The sequence below is a fragment of the Triticum aestivum genome, chromosome 2B, assembly GCF_018294505.1.
Source record: "Triticum aestivum cultivar Chinese Spring chromosome 2B, IWGSC CS RefSeq v2.1, whole genome shotgun sequence".
NCBI classification, from domain to species: domain Eukaryota; kingdom Viridiplantae; phylum Streptophyta; class Magnoliopsida; order Poales; family Poaceae; genus Triticum; species Triticum aestivum.
Genome location: NC_057798.1, coordinates 453,029,732 through 453,047,686, shown reverse-complemented (window position 1 = coordinate 453,047,686; position 17,955 = coordinate 453,029,732). Strand labels below are relative to the sequence as shown.

Below are 17,955 nucleotides of genomic sequence, written 5' to 3'. Positions count from 1 at the left end.
TTCGATTAGTTGGGCCTGCAGCACAAATAACTGATGTAGGGGACATGGAGATAAGAGCAACTTCAACGGGTGACCCATTTCATCTGCCCCGTTTGTTTGGGTTGACGCGGACAAAAGTGATGCCCAACGTGTCGACTCATTCCTAAAACGCGTCTGCTTCGCGTTCGCGCGAACCCATTTGCAGCCCAAATTTGCGGCTAAAATGCGTCGGCGCGGACGCATCGCGCGTCCTCTCGGTGTCTGCCACGTCCCCACATAGCGGCCGCCCAACTACCTTTGTCATCTTTATTAACGACGACCGCCGACCTCGGGCCCACGCGTCAGCGAGGGCGGTCGACCTTTTCTAATCCAAGCATGCGGGGGGCGTCCTCATCCTATCCAGACATCCCGTCCCCATCTAGCCACCCCCTGTGCTCCCCCGTCGGTGACAAACCCTAGCCACCACCATGGGCTTCTTCTCCGGCAAGAACAACTGCAAGGCCCCGCCGGCCCTTCCCGCGCGCTCCCCCGCCTCCGTCGGCGTCTTCCCGTTGGCCTCGGCAATGCTCAGCGTCCCAGTGCACCAGGTGAAGTGGCACTGGGAGCACCGCATCCCCCTCCCATATCCCAACGTGACGCTGCCACATGATTGGCACTTGGATTCAGAGAGGACCCCACTGCCGTCGGCACGCGCGGGCACACGTGGAGGAGGTGTGGCGCCGGCAGCAGCTACTGACACCGGAGCACCGTCGCGACCCCACCTACGCAACCGACTCTCCTGCTTGGGAGGCCTGGTTCGCGTTCAAGCACGAGGAGGCCAGGAGACGCGGCGTCCGCGACGTGCGGCATGGCTCCCCGTCGCCGCCCCCTCATCATGCGCAACGAGGACCAGGAGGCGGAGGCCGCGTACTAGGCGGCGCTGGCGGCTGCCCTCCAGGAAAGCGAGGAGGAGGCGGAGGAGGAGGAGGCGGCGTACCAAGCACGCATGGCGGAGGCCAAGGTGCTCTCCGCTGCCGGCAACTGCGTCGTGTCGCCGTTGAGGCCACCGTACCCCGTCAAGGCCGAGCCGGCGCCGCCCACCATCAAGCCAAAGAGCTACTCATGGAACAGGGTGGTGCGCGAGTGGGTTAGCGCTCCACCGATCTGGTTGGGGGCGACGTCAGCTCAGGATCAGCTCTACCTCGAGCAATGGCGGCAGTAAAGGCTAGCCAAGGAGCGCCGCGAGGGCGACTACCTCGAGATGCTGGAGTGTGACGCGGAGGAGCGCCACGAGGCGGGGGAGGAGGAACGCCTTGCCCGCGGTGGGCCAGCCCAGCCGACGATGGTACAACCAGTGGCGGATGACGTCGCTAGAGCCTGGTCGACCGCATTCTCGCCCGGCGCCGACGCTCATCGACCTCACCAGCCCCGATGACGACGAGGAGGACGCCTAGGGCAGCACGCCTCCTCATAGTTTTTAGTTTTATTTAATGTAAAAGTGGACTGGTGGACTCTCGCCGGCATTTGTGGCCGGCATTAATGTTTAATTAACGTTCTTATTTTTCAAAATGTTTGTGGTATTCTTTTTTGCACGACCCCAAAAACGGGTCAGGCCAGCGTTGGGCGCAAGCGCCGACCCAAACGCAAAAGCCGACATGGGTGTCCGCCGGGTCAACTCAAACAGACAAAAAGCAGACAAAATCGCCGCCCGTTTGGGTCGGCTCGTTGGAGTTGCTCTAAGTAGGCATGTGGGGGCATGAAGACGAGCACGCGATACGACACACCAGGAGGGCAGAACATTTTCTACAACACTGATATGCTCACAGCTACACATTATTGGCAGTAGCATTCCAAGATAAAGAACAGAAAGATCAAACAAAACTACAAAAAAATAAAACCTCTACGGAAAACAGCTAGACTCTACAGGTCTGGTATCTTACAATAGGGCATCTAATCTACGAGAGGCGAGTCTCAACAGGCATATCTGAGAAAGGGAGCCCTGGAGAAGAGTCAAATTCGCGGGAAGCGAGAAGGACCTCTCCTCCGAAGGAACTCAGGAATCTCCACCTTGCTGCCACCTGTGGAAGATGGATGTCGACCATTGTCTCCTTGCATTTGCTGGCCACCCTGGTTCAATACGTGAGATCGCGTAAGAAATTCCTCTCAGAATCTAGACCAGTAGTTGTCTAACCGTATTTACCTTTGCGGTGCGACCTTCTGCTTCATCCTGCCGTTTAAAGCCAGTAGCGATCAACGTTATGCTAACCTGCATTAACAAAAAGTATGTGCATAAGCATTTCTAAGCAAATAACAAACAAGTTAATCGTATTTCTTCCGCAGTTGCCAACTTGTGAAAAACTTATAGTGCAAAAGTTAAATGTAACCGATACATACTTAAAATGAACAGGCGTATGGAAACATGCTAAAATAAATATGTGTACGGCTTACCTGGCCATTGAGCGATGGGTCTATGACAGAACCAAATATCAGGTTAGCATTTGGATCAACTAGATCGTAGATTACTTCGGCTGCAGCATTTACCTAAACAATAAGAAAATCAGGCCTCCGTAAGTGCTTACCCTAGACATTAGAAGCAAATGGTGACTACATAAGCTGATCTTGAAATTCTATGACCGCCCTGGAAACATGAAAGTGACACCCAGGCAACAGGTAAAATTTGATGCCGAGACCTTGAGAGCATCATCATTGTTTTCAAGGGAAGTAGCTCTTGTGAGCAAGTTTACCAACATATTTGGGTGGGTCTGCTCCAGCACCACACCTCACCCATTCAAGAGCAATATTGATGCCAGGAACATAATAATTGCAGTTTTGTGAAATAGGAAGTTTCTTATGGGCATATACTGTTGTATAGATGGAAATTACTGAGTGTTGAATCTGCCTCGTATGTTGCATATATTAGCAACTGATAGTATAGTTTTGCAGGAACAAGTTGCCTAATGAAGGGAAATCAAACTTGTATGTTAACATGGTTAAAAACAATGTGTACATGTTGGTAAAAGCTGGCTCGTCATGCAGCGAAATAGATCACACCATTATCACGATTTCATAGAACATCCCTCAGCTGTTCAGAATTTGTTTCCGACATTCAGTAACTAGAAGATAGGTCTTATTTGAATGCAGGTTAATACTGAGATGACAACTTGATACCCTGAAGTCCATGGTACCGACAGATATGTGACAATTTCAGATAAACACAATATCAGGTTTTCTTTTTATAACATAGCTAAAGGCAATAAATAAATAAAATTATGAGATCAAAATAAAAAAGATATCTTTGTTTGATCATGTCATTTCCAACTTCCAAAACTAGGCCAACCGAAGTATTGAAACTCGTGTAGAACACAATCTAATCGGACGTTGAACCCTCTAAATAACTTAATTCTATATAAAGTATTATTGCATCATTACTCTGTTTTGTGGGATCACTCAAAATCAATCAACAGGAGCCTGAGAGAAACACCCACAACAAACAAAGCAATTAAAATGTGGCCCCAGTCGATTTAGAAGGGAAACTAGCTGTACACCACAAATGCCAGGTGTCTGTTCCCTATAAAGTCGTTATCATACCCACTTGGATTGATATTGTCATCTACGAATAAAACATAATACTACTTGTTGTATCCTAGTAGCAACTTTTCTGTTTAATGTATTCATGTCATATTAGATATATGACAACTAGACAACCATATAAAAGAGTGCACAGAACATTAATCTACAAAAACTAAGTTCACCAAACAATATACGGCATGAGAAAATCAGCAAAGAACTGTCAAATAGATGAACCAACCTCAAACAAAGTCAAATCATTTCCTCCAGTGATATTCCACACGATGCCTGTAGCCCTCTCAATTCCAATATCTAGCAGTGGTGACTGAATGGCATTAAGAGCGGCGTCTCTTGCTCTTGACTTGCCTGAAAATTTAAGGCAACACAACAAAATAAAATAAAAAGGTTAAAATTCAAGTCAGTCAAGTATAGCTGTATGGCATCTGCATGGAAACTGCAAACTACAGCACTATACCAAGAAAACTGAACTCAATTCGTCAATGTCGACCTGGCATGTATGATGTATAATTAATAGTTGGTTCTTGAAGTGCACACATATGAACTATGTTTTGACCATTAATTTTATCATGTGCCTAGTATGGCATGTAAATTTGTTTCGTTATTAGTCAACAATAACAGTGTAGGACATAAGGTGAAGAAATGGCCAATGTTATTAACTTGATGCCATAAGGCGAAAAACACAACAATGCTGAAGCTATAATACATCCACAGATTCAAGTGTTGGTAGCATGCATAGGAGCAAATAGCCTAATACAGTGTTAGCTTTGAACATTGCTTTTTTTTAGCAATTTTAAGGTACCCTGGTACGCCACCTAGGTGTTAAGGAGTACCAGTGAAATCTAGCCCTTGATGCATAGGGGTATTTTAGGTTTTTAATCATATTCTTCTTAGTAGGAGCAAACCAATAGAATACTATACATATACTCCCTCCGTCCAGAAATACTTGTCGCAAAAATGCATAAAAATGAATGTATCTAGAACTAAAATACGTCTAGATACATCCATTCCTTCGACAAGTATTTCCGGACGGAGGGAGTACATATAAATTGGGCGCCGGTGATGGGAGCGGCGATAACTATGGCATCACACAAAACTTGCTTACTTTGCAACAGTTGAGGCCCGCCGCCACCATCTCCGTAACTGTACATATTCGCTCCCCCATAGCATCCTTAGCAGGCGCGTTCGGCGGAGCTGGCCGCCGATGGCCGGAGGATACAGAGAATTACTCGATGATGTCAATTATTGTTTAATCTCGCTGGATCTGAGGGCAATTTGTGAGAAACCTGCCTGAACAATTAATATCCGGCTGTTCCTGAGCAATTAAGTTCTTCTTTAGGGAGATAGCATTTTATTCACGGTTATCTCTGCAGCCAAACCTGCCATGCTCACCGCATCCATATGCACGTACTGACATATGTGACCATAGATCTGAGCTTATACATGACAGTTAATTCTCTCCAAGTTACTCTTTTTACCCCTGAAACCAGGTACTCCTAGATATTTTGTGGCAGTACTCCATATTCCATAATACTTTTCTTGGAGTACCAGTAAACAACGACCCTTAGATCTAAGACAATAGACGGCTAATAATAATTTGGGGGCACTGTAAAAGAGCTCTTTTTGAACCAAAATCTTCGAACACTACTCAACATCACATTGTGACAGGCAATCACTTTTCTCTATTTAACATTGTTTGCTCCTAGCTGCGTCATGCAATGAAGTTTTCTCAATGAACAGGGTGCAAAGTGCAAACTAGAATTCAACTTGCAAAGAATGGAGCTAGATGTGTGCAGCAATCATATAAATATCAACAAAAAGACACCAGAAGCTTATTTCAGATGTAATACCTGTTGCAGTCCCTATACCCATCAAAGATGACCCTGCATTTTGCATTATGGCTCGCACATCAGCAAAATCAACATTAACCAACCCAGGAACCTGCAAGGGGAAGAGGACATTAAATCTCTGTAAGTTATATATCTCTGATATGCTAATTCATTCTCCCGCCTTGCGTGATAAGAGTTTCAAATGCATACGTCAGTTTACTTACCGTAATGATATCAGAGATACCACGAATTCCTTGCCAAAGAATATCATCAGCCAAGTTGAATGCTTCCGTGACAGGAGTATTTGGAGAAACAGCAGACAACAGCTTGTCATTTGGGATGACAATGAGAGTGTCCACACTATTTCTCAAGGCTGATATTCCTTCTTGAGCCTGAACTGCCCGCCTCCTCCCCTCAAATGAAAAGGGCGTTGTGACAATACCCACTGTTAGTATACCCATGGACTTGGCAATTCCAGCAATTACAGGGGCACCTCCAGTTCCAGTTCCCCCACCCATTCCAGCCTGCAATATGGACACCGAAACACTATTATCATATACCTCCACATAAACATGATAGTTTCATAGGTCAAGCCATTTATTTAGAAGGGGGGTGACATTTACCGTGACAAAAACCATGTCAGCACCATGAAGAGCTTCCTCTATGGACTCACAGCTCTCCTTGGCGGCATTCATCCCAATATCAGGGTTCCCACCCGCACCCAAACCCCGAGTGAGCTCCTGCCCAATCTGCAGCCTGTTCTGGGAATGCACCGGGGACATCCTTATTGCCTGGACATCGGTGTTGACGATCCAAAACTCGACACCATTCATGGAGTACTCAATCATCCTGTTGACAGCATTTGAACCCCCACCCCCGACTCCAACGACCTTGATCTTGGCAGCGTTGTAATCGTCCTGGCTCGGCGGCACCCCCAGCCCCTCCAAAGTGCTCCCATCAGAAGAAGCTTTCCTTGGGTTAATAGCCTCGTCGTTCTGCTCGCCTCGGAGCAGGGACACCTCCGGGTGAAGGTCCAGGAAGGAGTCTTTCTTCTGAAACGAGTTAGCGCTGCGTGGGGTTGCGCGACACCTGATGTGCGAGTGACCTGAAAATGGAACGCTTCTGACCAACGCCCTCCCAGATGTAGCCCCGAGGCTCCCCGCTTCGTTTCTCCATCCAGGTGACGGCGGGGTGAGCTGCGTGAAGCATGGCAGCTGCGTCGCCATCCCAGCGAGCTGAATGGCACGCAGAGGCGGATCCAGATGATGTGCCTGGCGTGCCGGTGCACACCCAGAAAATTCGGAGGTTGGTTTGTAGGACGGGAACGGCGATGGCGGCGGCGGGGAAGAAGGCGGACCGCGGCACGCCTGCAGCTCTAGGGCACGGCAAAGTCTAAAGATTGGGTTGCATAAAAAAGATACAATGAAATGTAGAAGAAATTTGGGGCGGAAGAGACGAGGTCAGACCCTTACCACGGGCGACTCAGGCCGGACCGCGCCGAAATCCCAAGATATCGCCGCCGCGCGCTTCACAAAAGAATCAGCAAGCACTTGAGATTTGGGGACGGAGGTGGAGAATTTGAGGTGGTTGGCCGCCGACGGGAGGAGTGGGGTTTCAGTTCCGGAGGTGGTAGAATCTGGTATCTGTTTTTTGCTGGGTTTGCGGCTTCTCCTAAACCCCTACCTACCTGGCTGTGTGAGCCGGAACAGCTGGTTCTGTTTGCTTCCAAAACTGAATTTAGTGGTGTGATGAATTGTATAATTGTCCCTTGCTACTATAAAGATGTCAATTAGTGGTGGCATTTCGTTTGCCTCCTTGTCCTATACTATCACCAGGTGTTAGATTTCTCGCAGAGTGTGAGATGTTGTCATGTTGCTCGCAAAGTTAGAGCCTAGTTTGTTTTATTGTAGCAAACTGTTGGCTGCCTCGTTGTTTTATTTGTAGCAGCAAAGTTTTGGCTAGCACTATCTAAAAGCATCATTTAAATCGTGGCTATGACAACGCAGTGCTACAAACATTTTTGCAGAGAAGGGGAATAGAAAATATCATGCTTGTCTCCTCAAGGATACACCACGGGAGGTGCACCGGGGCACCCAACTCTGTCCGCCATCGGTTCCCTCCCGTCCTTCCTCCTCCCTCGCCGCCACCGAAGGCAGTCGCAAGATTCCCGCGCCTGCAAGGGGGAGTGGCGGCGAGGCCTTCGGTTGCTCCCCTGCCTCGGGTCGGGTGAGGACCTGGATCTGAGGCGGTGGCCTCGATTGATGTGGGCGGCGTCCTTCCACCGGTGATGGGTGTTTGTTGGAGCGGTCCGTCCGACTTCCTTGGCTTCTTGAGCAGTGGGATTCTGGTGGACGGAGGCTGTGGCCTGAGGTGGTTCCCCGTGCGCCTCTCGTCAGATCTAAGGTGGACCATCCTAGCGCGCGATTCTCCCCATCGGCGGGTCTAGATCTCCGGTGACCATGCTCAAAGGTGTTGATGGCGAACCTGGTGGGTGCTGGGGTGAGAGCTTGTCCAGGGGGCACCTATGGCCGCCGCTAGCGGCCACATCGTCGATGGCCTCCGGGTGTTTTCCCCACCTTGGTGGCGACCATGAGGTCAGCCCCCTGCTCCCTGCTCCCTATGTGCCCGGGTGAAAACCCTAGTTCCCCGTGAATGGGCGGCAGCGGCGCCATGGCGTTGTCACCATCTTGGAGGCGTCGTCTTGGGCGTTGAGATGGAGGGTGTGCACGGCGAGCGCGGATGGTTCCCGGTGTCGGAGGTGGTGCGGTGTGACATCTACCGCATCAGCGACAACGGGTCTAGGCGGCGTGACGTTGCGGGGTTCCAGTGATGGACGTGTGTTGATTGACACACATAGGGTGGTGGCGCTGCCTGGCGCCATATGGTGGCGTTGATGGCAGTTGGGCCTCGCAAGGTCATTGCGTGCATCTCTCCTGAATTTGGGACTACGGAAGATGGCAGTGGCGGATTCTGGAGCATGCGCATGTGGTGCGCTGAGGGTCTGCTAGACCAGTTGGTGATCTCGGTTCTCCATGGGACGACTTGGTGAGGCCACCGGATTATATGGTGTGTGTTAGTGCGTGGTCAGGGCACATTGATAACCCACAAGTATTGGGGATTAGTTGTAGCCCATTCGATAAATAAGAGTATCGAACCCAACGAGGAGCTAAAGGTAGAACTAATATTCTCTTAAGTTCTATCAATAACCGATATAGCTCTACGCACGCTAACGCGGGCTTTACCTAGAACAAGAAATAAAACATGTTTGCAAGAATAAAAAGATAGCTCTGAGAGATAATAAAAGTTAGTTGTTGTTTTAATAAAAGAACGATAAAGTAAAGGTTTTGGAAGAACAATTATAAAATAATTGACCCTCAGCAATTGAATATGACATGAGTGAAACTCATCATACTTATGAGGGAGGGGCCTAAGCTAATATACTCTCCGTACTTGGAGTATATGTTCTTATAATTGAAACTCTAGCAAGCATCCGTAAATAGTAAACATGCATTAAGGTAAAACCCAACCACGGTATTAAGTTAAAAGTCCCATTTGATCCCATATGCAATAACTCACGAAATTGGGTTTAGAGGTTATTGAAGGAAATATGCCCTAGAGGCAATAATAAAGTTATTATTTATTTCATTAAATCATGATAAATGTTTATTATTCATGCTAGAATTGTATTAACCGGAAACATAATACATGTGTGAATACATAGACAAACATAGTGTCACTAGTATGCCTCTACTTGACTAGCTCGTTAATCAAAGATGGTTATGTTTTCTGACCGGAGACGTGTCTCGGTCATGTCTACATAGTTCTCGAACCCGTAGGGTCCGCACGCTTAAAGTTTCGATGACAGTTATATTATGAGTTTATGAGTTTTGATGTAACGAAGGTTGTTCGGAGTCCCGCATGTGATAATGGACATGACAAGGAGTCTCGAAATGGTCGAGACATGAAGATTGATATATTGGAATCCTATATTTAGATATCGGAAATGTTCCGGGTGAAATCGGGATTTTACCGGAGTAACGAGGGGTTACCAGAACCCCCCGGGGGCTTAATGGGCCATAGTGGGCCTTAGTGGAGAAGAGGAGAGGCGACTAGGGCAGGGCCGCGTGCCCCTCCCCCTCTAGTCCGAATAGGAGAAGGAGAGGCCCCCCCTTTCCTTCCTCTCTCCCTCCTCTTTCCCCTTCTCCTAATCCAACAAGGAAGGGAGGGAGTCCTACTCCCGGTGGGAGTAGGACTCCTCCTGGCGCGCCTCCTCCTGGCCGGCCGCCCCCTCCCCCCTTGCTCCTTTATATACGGGGGCAGGGGGCACCTCTAGACATAACAACAATTGATCCCTTGGATCTCTTAGCCGTGTGCGGTGCCCCCTCCATCATATTCCACCTCGATAATATCGTAGCGGTGCTTAGGTGAAGCCCTGCGTTGGTAGAACATCATCATCGTCACCACGCCGTCGTGCTGACGGAACTCTCCCTCGACACTCGGCTGGATCAGAGTTCGAGGGACGTCATCGAGCTAAACGTGTGCTAGAACTCGGAGGTGTCGTGCTTTCGGTGCTTGATCGATCGGGCCGTGAAGACGTACGACTACATCAACCGCGCTGTTCTAACGCTTCCTCTTTCGGTCTACGAGGGTACGGGGACAACACTCTCCCCTCTCGTTGCTATGCATCACCATGATCTTGCGTGTGCGTAGGAAAATTTTGAAATGACTACGTTCCCCAACAGTGGCATCCGAGCCAGGTTTTATGCGTTGATGTTATATGCATGAGTAGAACACAAGTGAGTTGTGGGCGATACAAGTCATACTGCTTACCGGCATGTCATACGTTGGTTCGGCGGTATTGTTGGATGAAGCGGCCCGGACCGACATTACGCGTACGCTTACGCGAGAGTGGTTCTACCGACGTGCTTTGCACACAGGTGGCTGGCGGGTGTCAGTTTCTCCAACTTTAGTTGAACCGAGTGTGGCTACGCCCGGTCCTTGAGAAGGTTAAAACAATACTAACTTGACAAACTATCGTTGTGGTTTTGATGCGTAGGTAAGAACGGTTCTTGCTCAGCCCGTAGGAGCCACGTAAAACTTGCAACAACAAAGTAGAGGACGTCTAACTTGTTTTTGCAGGGCATGTTGTGATGTGATATGGTCAAGACGTGATGCTATATTTTATTGTATGATATGATCATGTTTTGTAACCGAGTTATCGTTAACTGGCAGGAGCCATATGGTTGTCGCTTTATTGTATGCAATGCAAACGCCCTGTAATTGCTTTACTTTATCACTAAGCGGTAGCGATAATCGTAGAAGCAATAGGTGGCGAAACGACAACGATGCTACGATGGAGATCAAGGTGTCGCGCTGGTGACAATGGTGATCATGACGGTGCTTCGAAGATGGAGATCACAAGCACAAGATGATGATGGCCATATCATATCACTTATATTGATTGCATGTGATGTTTATACTTTATGCATCTTATTTTGCTTTGATTGACGGTAGCATTATAAGATGATCTCTCACTAAATTTCAAGGTATATGTGTTTTCCCTGAGTATGCACCGTTGCGAAAGTTCTTCATGCTGAGACACCATGTGATGATCGGGTGTGATAGGCTCTACGTTCAAATACAACGGATGCAAAACAGTTGCACACGAGGAATACTCAGGTTAAACTTGACGAGCCTAGCATATACAGATATGGCCTCGGAACACTGAGACCGAAAGGTCGAGCGTGAATCATATAGTAGATATGATCAACATAGTGATGTTCACCATTGAAAACTACTCCATCTCATGTGATGATTGGACATGGTTTAGTTGATTTGGATCACGTGATCACATAGATGATTAGAGGGATGTCTATCTAAGTGGGAGTTCTTTAGTAATATGATTAATTGAACTTAAATTTATCATGAACTTAGTACCTGGTAGTATTTTTGTTTGTCTATGTTTGTTGTAGATAGATGGTTCGTGCTGTTGTTCTGTTGAATTTTAATGCGTTCCTTGAGAAAGCTAAGTTGAAAGATGATGGTAGCAATTACACGAACTGGGTCCGTAACTTGAGGATTATCATCATTGCTGCACAGAAGAATTACGTCCTGGAAGCACCGCTGGGTGCCAGGCCTGCTGCAGATGCAACTGACGACATTAAGAACGTCTGGCAGAGCAAAGCGGATGACTACTCGATAGTTTAGTGTGCCATGCTTTACGGCTTAGAACCTGGACTTCAACGACGTTTTGAACGTCATGGAGCATATGAGATGTTCCAGGAGTTGAAGTTAATATTTCAAGCAAATGCCCCGATTGAGAGATATGAAGTCTCCAATAAGTTCTATAGCTGCAAGATGGAAGAGAATAGTTTTGTCAGTGAACATATACTCAAAATGTCTGGGTATAATAATCACTTGATTCAACTGGGATTTAATCTTCCTGATGATAGTGTCATTGACAGAATTCTTCAATCATTGCCACCAAGCTACAAGAGCTTCGTGATGAACTATAATATGCAAGGGATGGACAAGACTATTCCCGAGCTCTTCGCAATGCTAAAGGCCGCGGAGGTAGAAATCAAGAAGGAGCATCAAGTGTTGATGGTCAATAAGACCACCAGTTTCAAGAAAAAGGGTAAAGGGAAGAAGAAGGGGAACTTCAAGAAGAACAGCAAACAAGTTGCTGCTCAAGAGAAGAAACCCAAATCTGGACCTAAGCCTGAGACTGAGTGCTTCTACTGCAAGCGGACTGGTCACTGGAAGCGGAACTGCCCCAAGTATTTGGCGGATAAGAAGGATGGCAAGGTGAACAAAGGTATATGTGATATACATGTTATTGATGTGTACCTTACTAATTCTCGCAGTAGCACTTGGGTATTTGAGACTGGTTCTATTGCTAATATTTGCAACTCGAAACAGGGACTACGGATTAAGCGAAGATTGGCTAAGGACGAGGTGACGATGCGCGTAGGAAATGGTTCCAAAGTCGATGTGATCGCGGTCGGCACGCTACCTCTACATCTACCTTCGGGATTAGTTTTAGACCTGAATAATTGTTATTTGGTGTCAACGTTGAGCATGAACATTATATCTGGATCTTGTTTGACGCGAGACGGTTATTCATTTAAATCAGAGAATAATGGTTGTTCAGTAATATCTTTAATGGTCATGCACCCTTGAAGAGTGGTCTGTTTTTATTAAATCTCGATAGTACGGATACACATATTCATAATGTTGAAGCCAAAAGATGCAGAGTTGATAATGATAGTGAAACTTATTTGTGGCACTGCCGTTTGGGTCATATTGGTGTAAAACGCATGAAGAAACTCCATACGGATGGACTTCTGGAATCACTTGATTATGAATCACTTGGTACTTGCGAACCATGCCTCATGAGCAAGATGACTAAAACGCCATTCTCCGGAACTATGGAGCGAGCAATAGATTTGTTGGAAATCATACATACTGATGTATGTGGTCCAATGAACATTGAGGCTCACGACGGGTATCGTTATTTTCTCACCTTCACAGATGATTTAAGCAGATATGGGTATATCTACTTAATGAAACATAAGTCTGAAACATTTGAAAAGTTTAAAGAATTTCATAGTGAAGTAGAAAATCATCGTAACAAGAAAATAAAGTTTCTACGATCCGATCGTGGAGGAGAATATTTGAGTTACGAGTTTGGTTTACATTTGAAACAATGCGGAATAGTTTCGCAACTCACGCCACCCGGAACACCACAACGTAATGGTGTGTCCGAACGTCGTAATCGCACTTTACTAGATATGGTGCGATCTATGATGTCTCTTACTGATTTACCGCTATCGTTTTGGGGTTATGATTTAGAGACGACCGCATTCACGTTAAATAGGGCACCATCAAAATCCGTTAAGACGACGCCGTATGAACTATGGTTTGGCAAGAAACCAAAGTTGACGTTTGTTAAAGTTTGGGGCTGCGATGCTTATGTGAAGAAACTTCAACAAGATAAGCTCGAGCCCAAATCGGAGAAATGTGTCTTCATAGGATACCCAAAAGAGACTATTGGGTACACCTTCTATCACAGATCTGAAGGCAAGACTTTTGTTGCTAAATTCAGATCCTTTCTAGAGAAAGAGTTTCTCTCGAAAGAAGTGAGTGGGAGGAAAGTAGAACTTGATGAGGTAACTGTACCTTCTCCCTTATTGGAAAGTAGTTCATCACAGAAACCGGTTCCTGTGACAACTACACCGATCAGTGAGGAAGCTAATGATATTGATCATGAAACTTCAGATCAAGTTACTACCGAACCTCGTAGGTCAACCAGAGTAAGATCCGCACTAGAGTGGTACGGTAATCCTATTCTGGAGGTCATGTTACTTGATCATGGCGAACCTACGAACTATGAGGAAGCGATGATGAGCCCAGATTCCGCAAAATGGCTTGAGGCCATGAAATCTAAGATGGGATCCATGTATGAGAACAAAGTATGGACTTTGGTTGACTTGCCTGATGATCGGCAAGCCATCGAGAATAAATGGATCTTCAAGAAGAAGATTGACGTTGATGGTAATGTAACTGTCTACAAAGCTCGACTTGTTGCGAAAGGTTTTCGACAAGTTCAAGGAGTTGACCACGATGAGACTTTCTCACCCGTAGCGATGTTTAAGTCTGTCCGAATCATGTTAGCAATTGCCGTATTTTATGATTATGAAATATGGCAAATGGATGTCAAAACTGCATTCCTGAATGGATTTCTGGAAGAAGAGTTGTATATGATGCAACCAGAAGGTTTTGTCGATCCAAAAAGTGCTAACAAAGTGTGCAAGCTCCAGCGATGCATTTATGGACTGGTGCAAGCCTCTCGGAGTTGGAATACACGCTTTGATAGTGTGATCAAAGCATATGGTTTCATACAGACTTTTGGAGAAGCATGTATTTACAAGAAAGTGAGTGGGAGCTCTTAAGAATTTCTGATATTATATGTAGACGACATATTATTGATTGGAAATGATATAGAATTTCTAGATAGCATAAAAGGATACTTGAATAAAAGTTTTTCAATGAAAGACCTCGGTGAAGCTGCTTACATATTAGGCATCAAGATCTATAGAGATAGATCAAGACTCTTAATTGGACTTTCACAAAGCACATACCTTGATAAGGTTTTGAAAAGGTTCAAAATGGATCAAGCAAAGAAAGGGTTCTTGCCTGTATTACAAGGTGTGAAGTTGAGTCACACTCAATGCCCGACCATAGCAGAAGATAGAGAGAAAATGAAAGATGTTCCCTATGCTTCAGCCATAGGCTCTATCATGTATGCAATACTGTGTACCAGACCTGATGTATGCTAAGCAATAAGTTTAGCAGGGAGGTACCAAAGTAATCCAGGAGTGGATCATTGGATAGCGGTCAAGAATATCCTGAAATACCTGAAAAGGACTAAGGATATGTTTGTCGTTTATGGAGGTGACAAAGAGCTAGTCATAAATGGTTACGTCGATGCAAGCTTTGACACTGATCCGGACAATTCTAAATTGCAAACCGGATACGTGTTTGTATTGAATGGTGGAGCTGTCAGTTGGTGCAGTTCTAAACAAAGCGTCGTGGCGGGATCTACATGCGAAGCGAAGTACATAGCTGCTTCGGAACTAGCAAATGAAGGAGTCTGGATGAAGGAGTTCATATCTGATCTAGGTGTCATACCTAGTGCATCGGGACCAATGAAGATCTTCTGTGACAATACTGGTGCAATTGCCTTGGCAAAGGAATCCAGATTTCACAAGAGGACCAAGCACATCAAGAGACGCTTCAATTCCATCCGGGACCAAGTCTAGGTGGGAGACATAGAGATTTGCAAGATACATATGGATCTGAATATTGTAGACCCATTGACTAAGCCTCTTCTACGAGCAAAACATGATCAACACCGAGGCTCCATGGGTGTTAGAATCATTACTATGTAATCTAGATTATTGACTCTAGTGCAAGTGGGAGACTGAAGGAAATATGCCCTAGAGGCAATGATAAAGTTATTATTTATTTCCTTATATCATGATAAATGTTTATTATTCATGCTAGAATTGTATTAACCGGAAACATAATACATGTGTGAATACATAGACAAACATAGTGTCACTAGTATGCCTCTACTTGACTAGCTCATTAATCAAAGATGGTTATGTTTCCTGACCATAAACATGAGTTGTTATTTGATTAATGGGATCACATCATTAGGAGAATGATGTGATTGACTTGACCCATTCTGTTAGCTTAGCACTTGATTGTTTAGTATGTTGCTATTGCTTTCTTCATGACTTATACATGTTCCTACAACTATGAGATTATGCAACTCCCGTTTACCATAGGAACACTTTGTGTGCTACCAAACGTCACAACGTAACTGGGTTATTATAAAGGATCTCTACAAGTGTCTCCAAAGGTACATGTTGAGTTGGCGTATTTCAAGATTAGGTTTTGTCACTCCGATTGTCGGAGAGGTATCTCTAGGCCCTCTCGGTAATGCACATCACTATAAGCCTTGCAAGCAATGTATCTAATGAGTTAGTTACGGAATGATGCATTACATAACGAGTAAAGAGACTTGCCGGTAACGAGATTGAACTAGGTATTGAGATACCGACGATCGAATCTCGGGCAAGTAACATACCGATGACAAAGGGAACAACGTATGTTGTTATGCGGTTTGACCGATAAAGATCTTCATAGAATTTGTAGGAGCCAATATGAGCATCCAGGTTCCGCTATTGGTTATTGACCGGAGATGTGTCTCGGTCATGTCTACATAGTTCTCGAACCCGTAGGGTCTGCACGCTTAAAGTTTTGATGACAGTTATATTATGAGTTTATGAGTTTTGATGTAATGAAGGTTGTTCGGAGTCCTGGATGTGATCACGGACATGACGAGGAGTCTCGAAATGGTCGAGACATGAGGATTGATATATTGGAAGCCTATATTTGGATATCGGAAATGTTCCGGGTGAAATCGGGATTTTACCGGAGTACTGAGGGGTTACCGGAACCCTCTGGGGGCTTAATGGGCCATAGTGGGCCTTAGTGGAGAAGAGGAGAGGCGGCTAGGGCAGGGCCACGCGCCCCTCCCCCTCTAGTCCGAATAGGACAAGGAGAGGGGGGCGGTGCCCCCCTTTCCTTCCTCTCTCCCTCCTCTTTCCCCCCTTCTCCTAATCCAACAAGGAAGGGAGGGAGTCCTACTCTCGGTGAGAGTAGGACTCCTCCTGGCATGCCTCCTCCTGGCCGGGCGCCCCCTTCTCCCTTGCTCCTTTATATACGGGGGTAGGGGGCACCTCTAGACATAACAACAATTGATCCCTTGGATCTCTTAGCCGTGTGCGGTGCCCCCCTCCATCATATTCCACCTCGATAATATCGTAGCGGTGCTTAGGCGAAGCCCTGCGTTGGTAGAACATCATCATCGTCACAATGCCGTCGTGCTGACGGAACTCTCCCTCGACACTCGGCTGGATCGGAGTTCGAGGGACGTCATCGAGCTCAACGTCTGCTAGAACTCGGAGGTGCCGTGCTTTCGGTGCTTGATCGGTCGGGCCGTGAAGACGTACGACTACATCAACTGCGTTGTTCTAACGCTTCCTCTTTCGGTCTACGAGGGTACGTGGACAACACTCTCCCCTCTCGTTGCTATGCATCACCATGATCTTGCGTGTGCGTAGGAAAATTTTGAAATTACTACGTTCCCCAACAGTTATACAGCTACACGGAGAGGAAGAAAGTTGCTGATGACGGTGATGAAGTTATTGGAGTAGATCGCCGTCACGATGGTTCCCCCGGCGGCGCATGGGAGAGAGGAGGAGAGAGGTCCCCATCCTTCTTCTTCTTACTTGGCCTTCCCCCTAAATGGGAGAATGGTCCCCCCTCTGGTCCTTGGCTGCCATGGCTCTCGGAGGGTGATACGTCCATTTTGCATCATGTTTTAATGTTGATATTCATTGCATTATGGACTGTTATTACACTTTGGGATACAATTATTATGCATTTTCTCTCTTATTTTACAGGATTTACATGAAGAGGGAAATTGCCAGCAACTGGAATTCTGGACCGAAAAGGAGCAAATCTGAGATACCTATTCTGCAGAACTCCAAATGTCCTAAAAATTTAGAAGAATTGTTTTGAAATATACAAAATATTGGGAGAAGAAATAATAGAAGGGGACCCACCAGGTGGCCACAAGCCTGGGGGGCGCGCCCTAACCCCCAGGCCGTGCCCCCTGAGCTTGTGGGCCCCCTGGCCAGCCTTCGGTGCCCATATTCTGCTATATGAAGGGTTTTGACCTAGAAAAAAAAATCATAAGAAGGCTTTTAGGACGAAGCGCCGCCTCGAGGCGGAACCTGGGCAAAAGCAATCTAGAGCTCCAGCAGAGCGATTCCGTCGGGCAAACTTTCCTCCCTAAGGGGAAAATCGAAGCCATTGTCATCATCAACGATCCTCTCATCATGCGAGGACTAATCTTCATCAACATCTTCACCAGCACCATCTCCTCTCAAACCCTAGTTCTTCTCTTGTATTCAATCTTTGCCTCAAAACCTCATACTGGTACTTG

At 46.3% G+C, this 17,955-nt stretch overlaps 1 protein-coding gene across 2 annotated transcripts; it reads right to left on the bottom strand.

Annotated features, from left to right (window-relative positions):
- Window positions 1–1,744: 1,744 nt before the first annotated feature.
- On the bottom strand, window positions 1,745–7,091 carry LOC123045400 (cell division protein FtsZ homolog 2-1, chloroplastic). 2 transcript variants are annotated; one of them, XM_044468446.1, is made up of 8 exons: window positions 6,845–7,091; window positions 5,996–6,739; window positions 5,597–5,896; window positions 5,394–5,484; window positions 3,767–3,891; window positions 2,407–2,499; window positions 2,159–2,224; window positions 1,745–2,085 (listed from the first exon to the last, which is right to left on the bottom strand). In XM_044468446.1, exons 2-8 carry the CDS (start codon window positions 6,596–6,598, stop codon window positions 1,969–1,971), a joined length of 1,395 nt encoding a protein of 464 aa, XP_044324381.1. In that variant the 5' UTR covers window positions 6,599–6,739; window positions 6,845–7,091; the 3' UTR covers window positions 1,745–1,968. The 2 variants fall into 2 exon arrangements, with proteins under 2 accessions (XP_044324381.1, XP_044324380.1); XM_044468445.1 differs by having other exon boundaries at window positions 5,996–6,745; window positions 6,845–7,087.
- Between the last annotated feature and the right edge of the window lie 10,864 nt (window positions 7,092–17,955).

Excerpts from the sequence above, each read along its gene's own strand:
- LOC123045400 (XM_044468446.1), bottom strand. The coding sequence starts at position 6,598 with ATGGCGACGCAGCTGCCATGCTTCACGCAGCTCACCCCGCCGTCACCT. Across the intron at positions 5,897-5,995 it reads CTGACATGGTTTTTGTCACG|GCTGGAATGGGTGGGGGAAC; the intron begins GTAAATGTCACC and ends TCCATATTGCAG. Across the intron at positions 2,500-3,766 it reads ATGATTTGACTTTGTTTGAG|GTAAATGCTGCAGCCGAAGT; the intron begins GTTGGTTCATCT and ends CTTATTGTTTAG.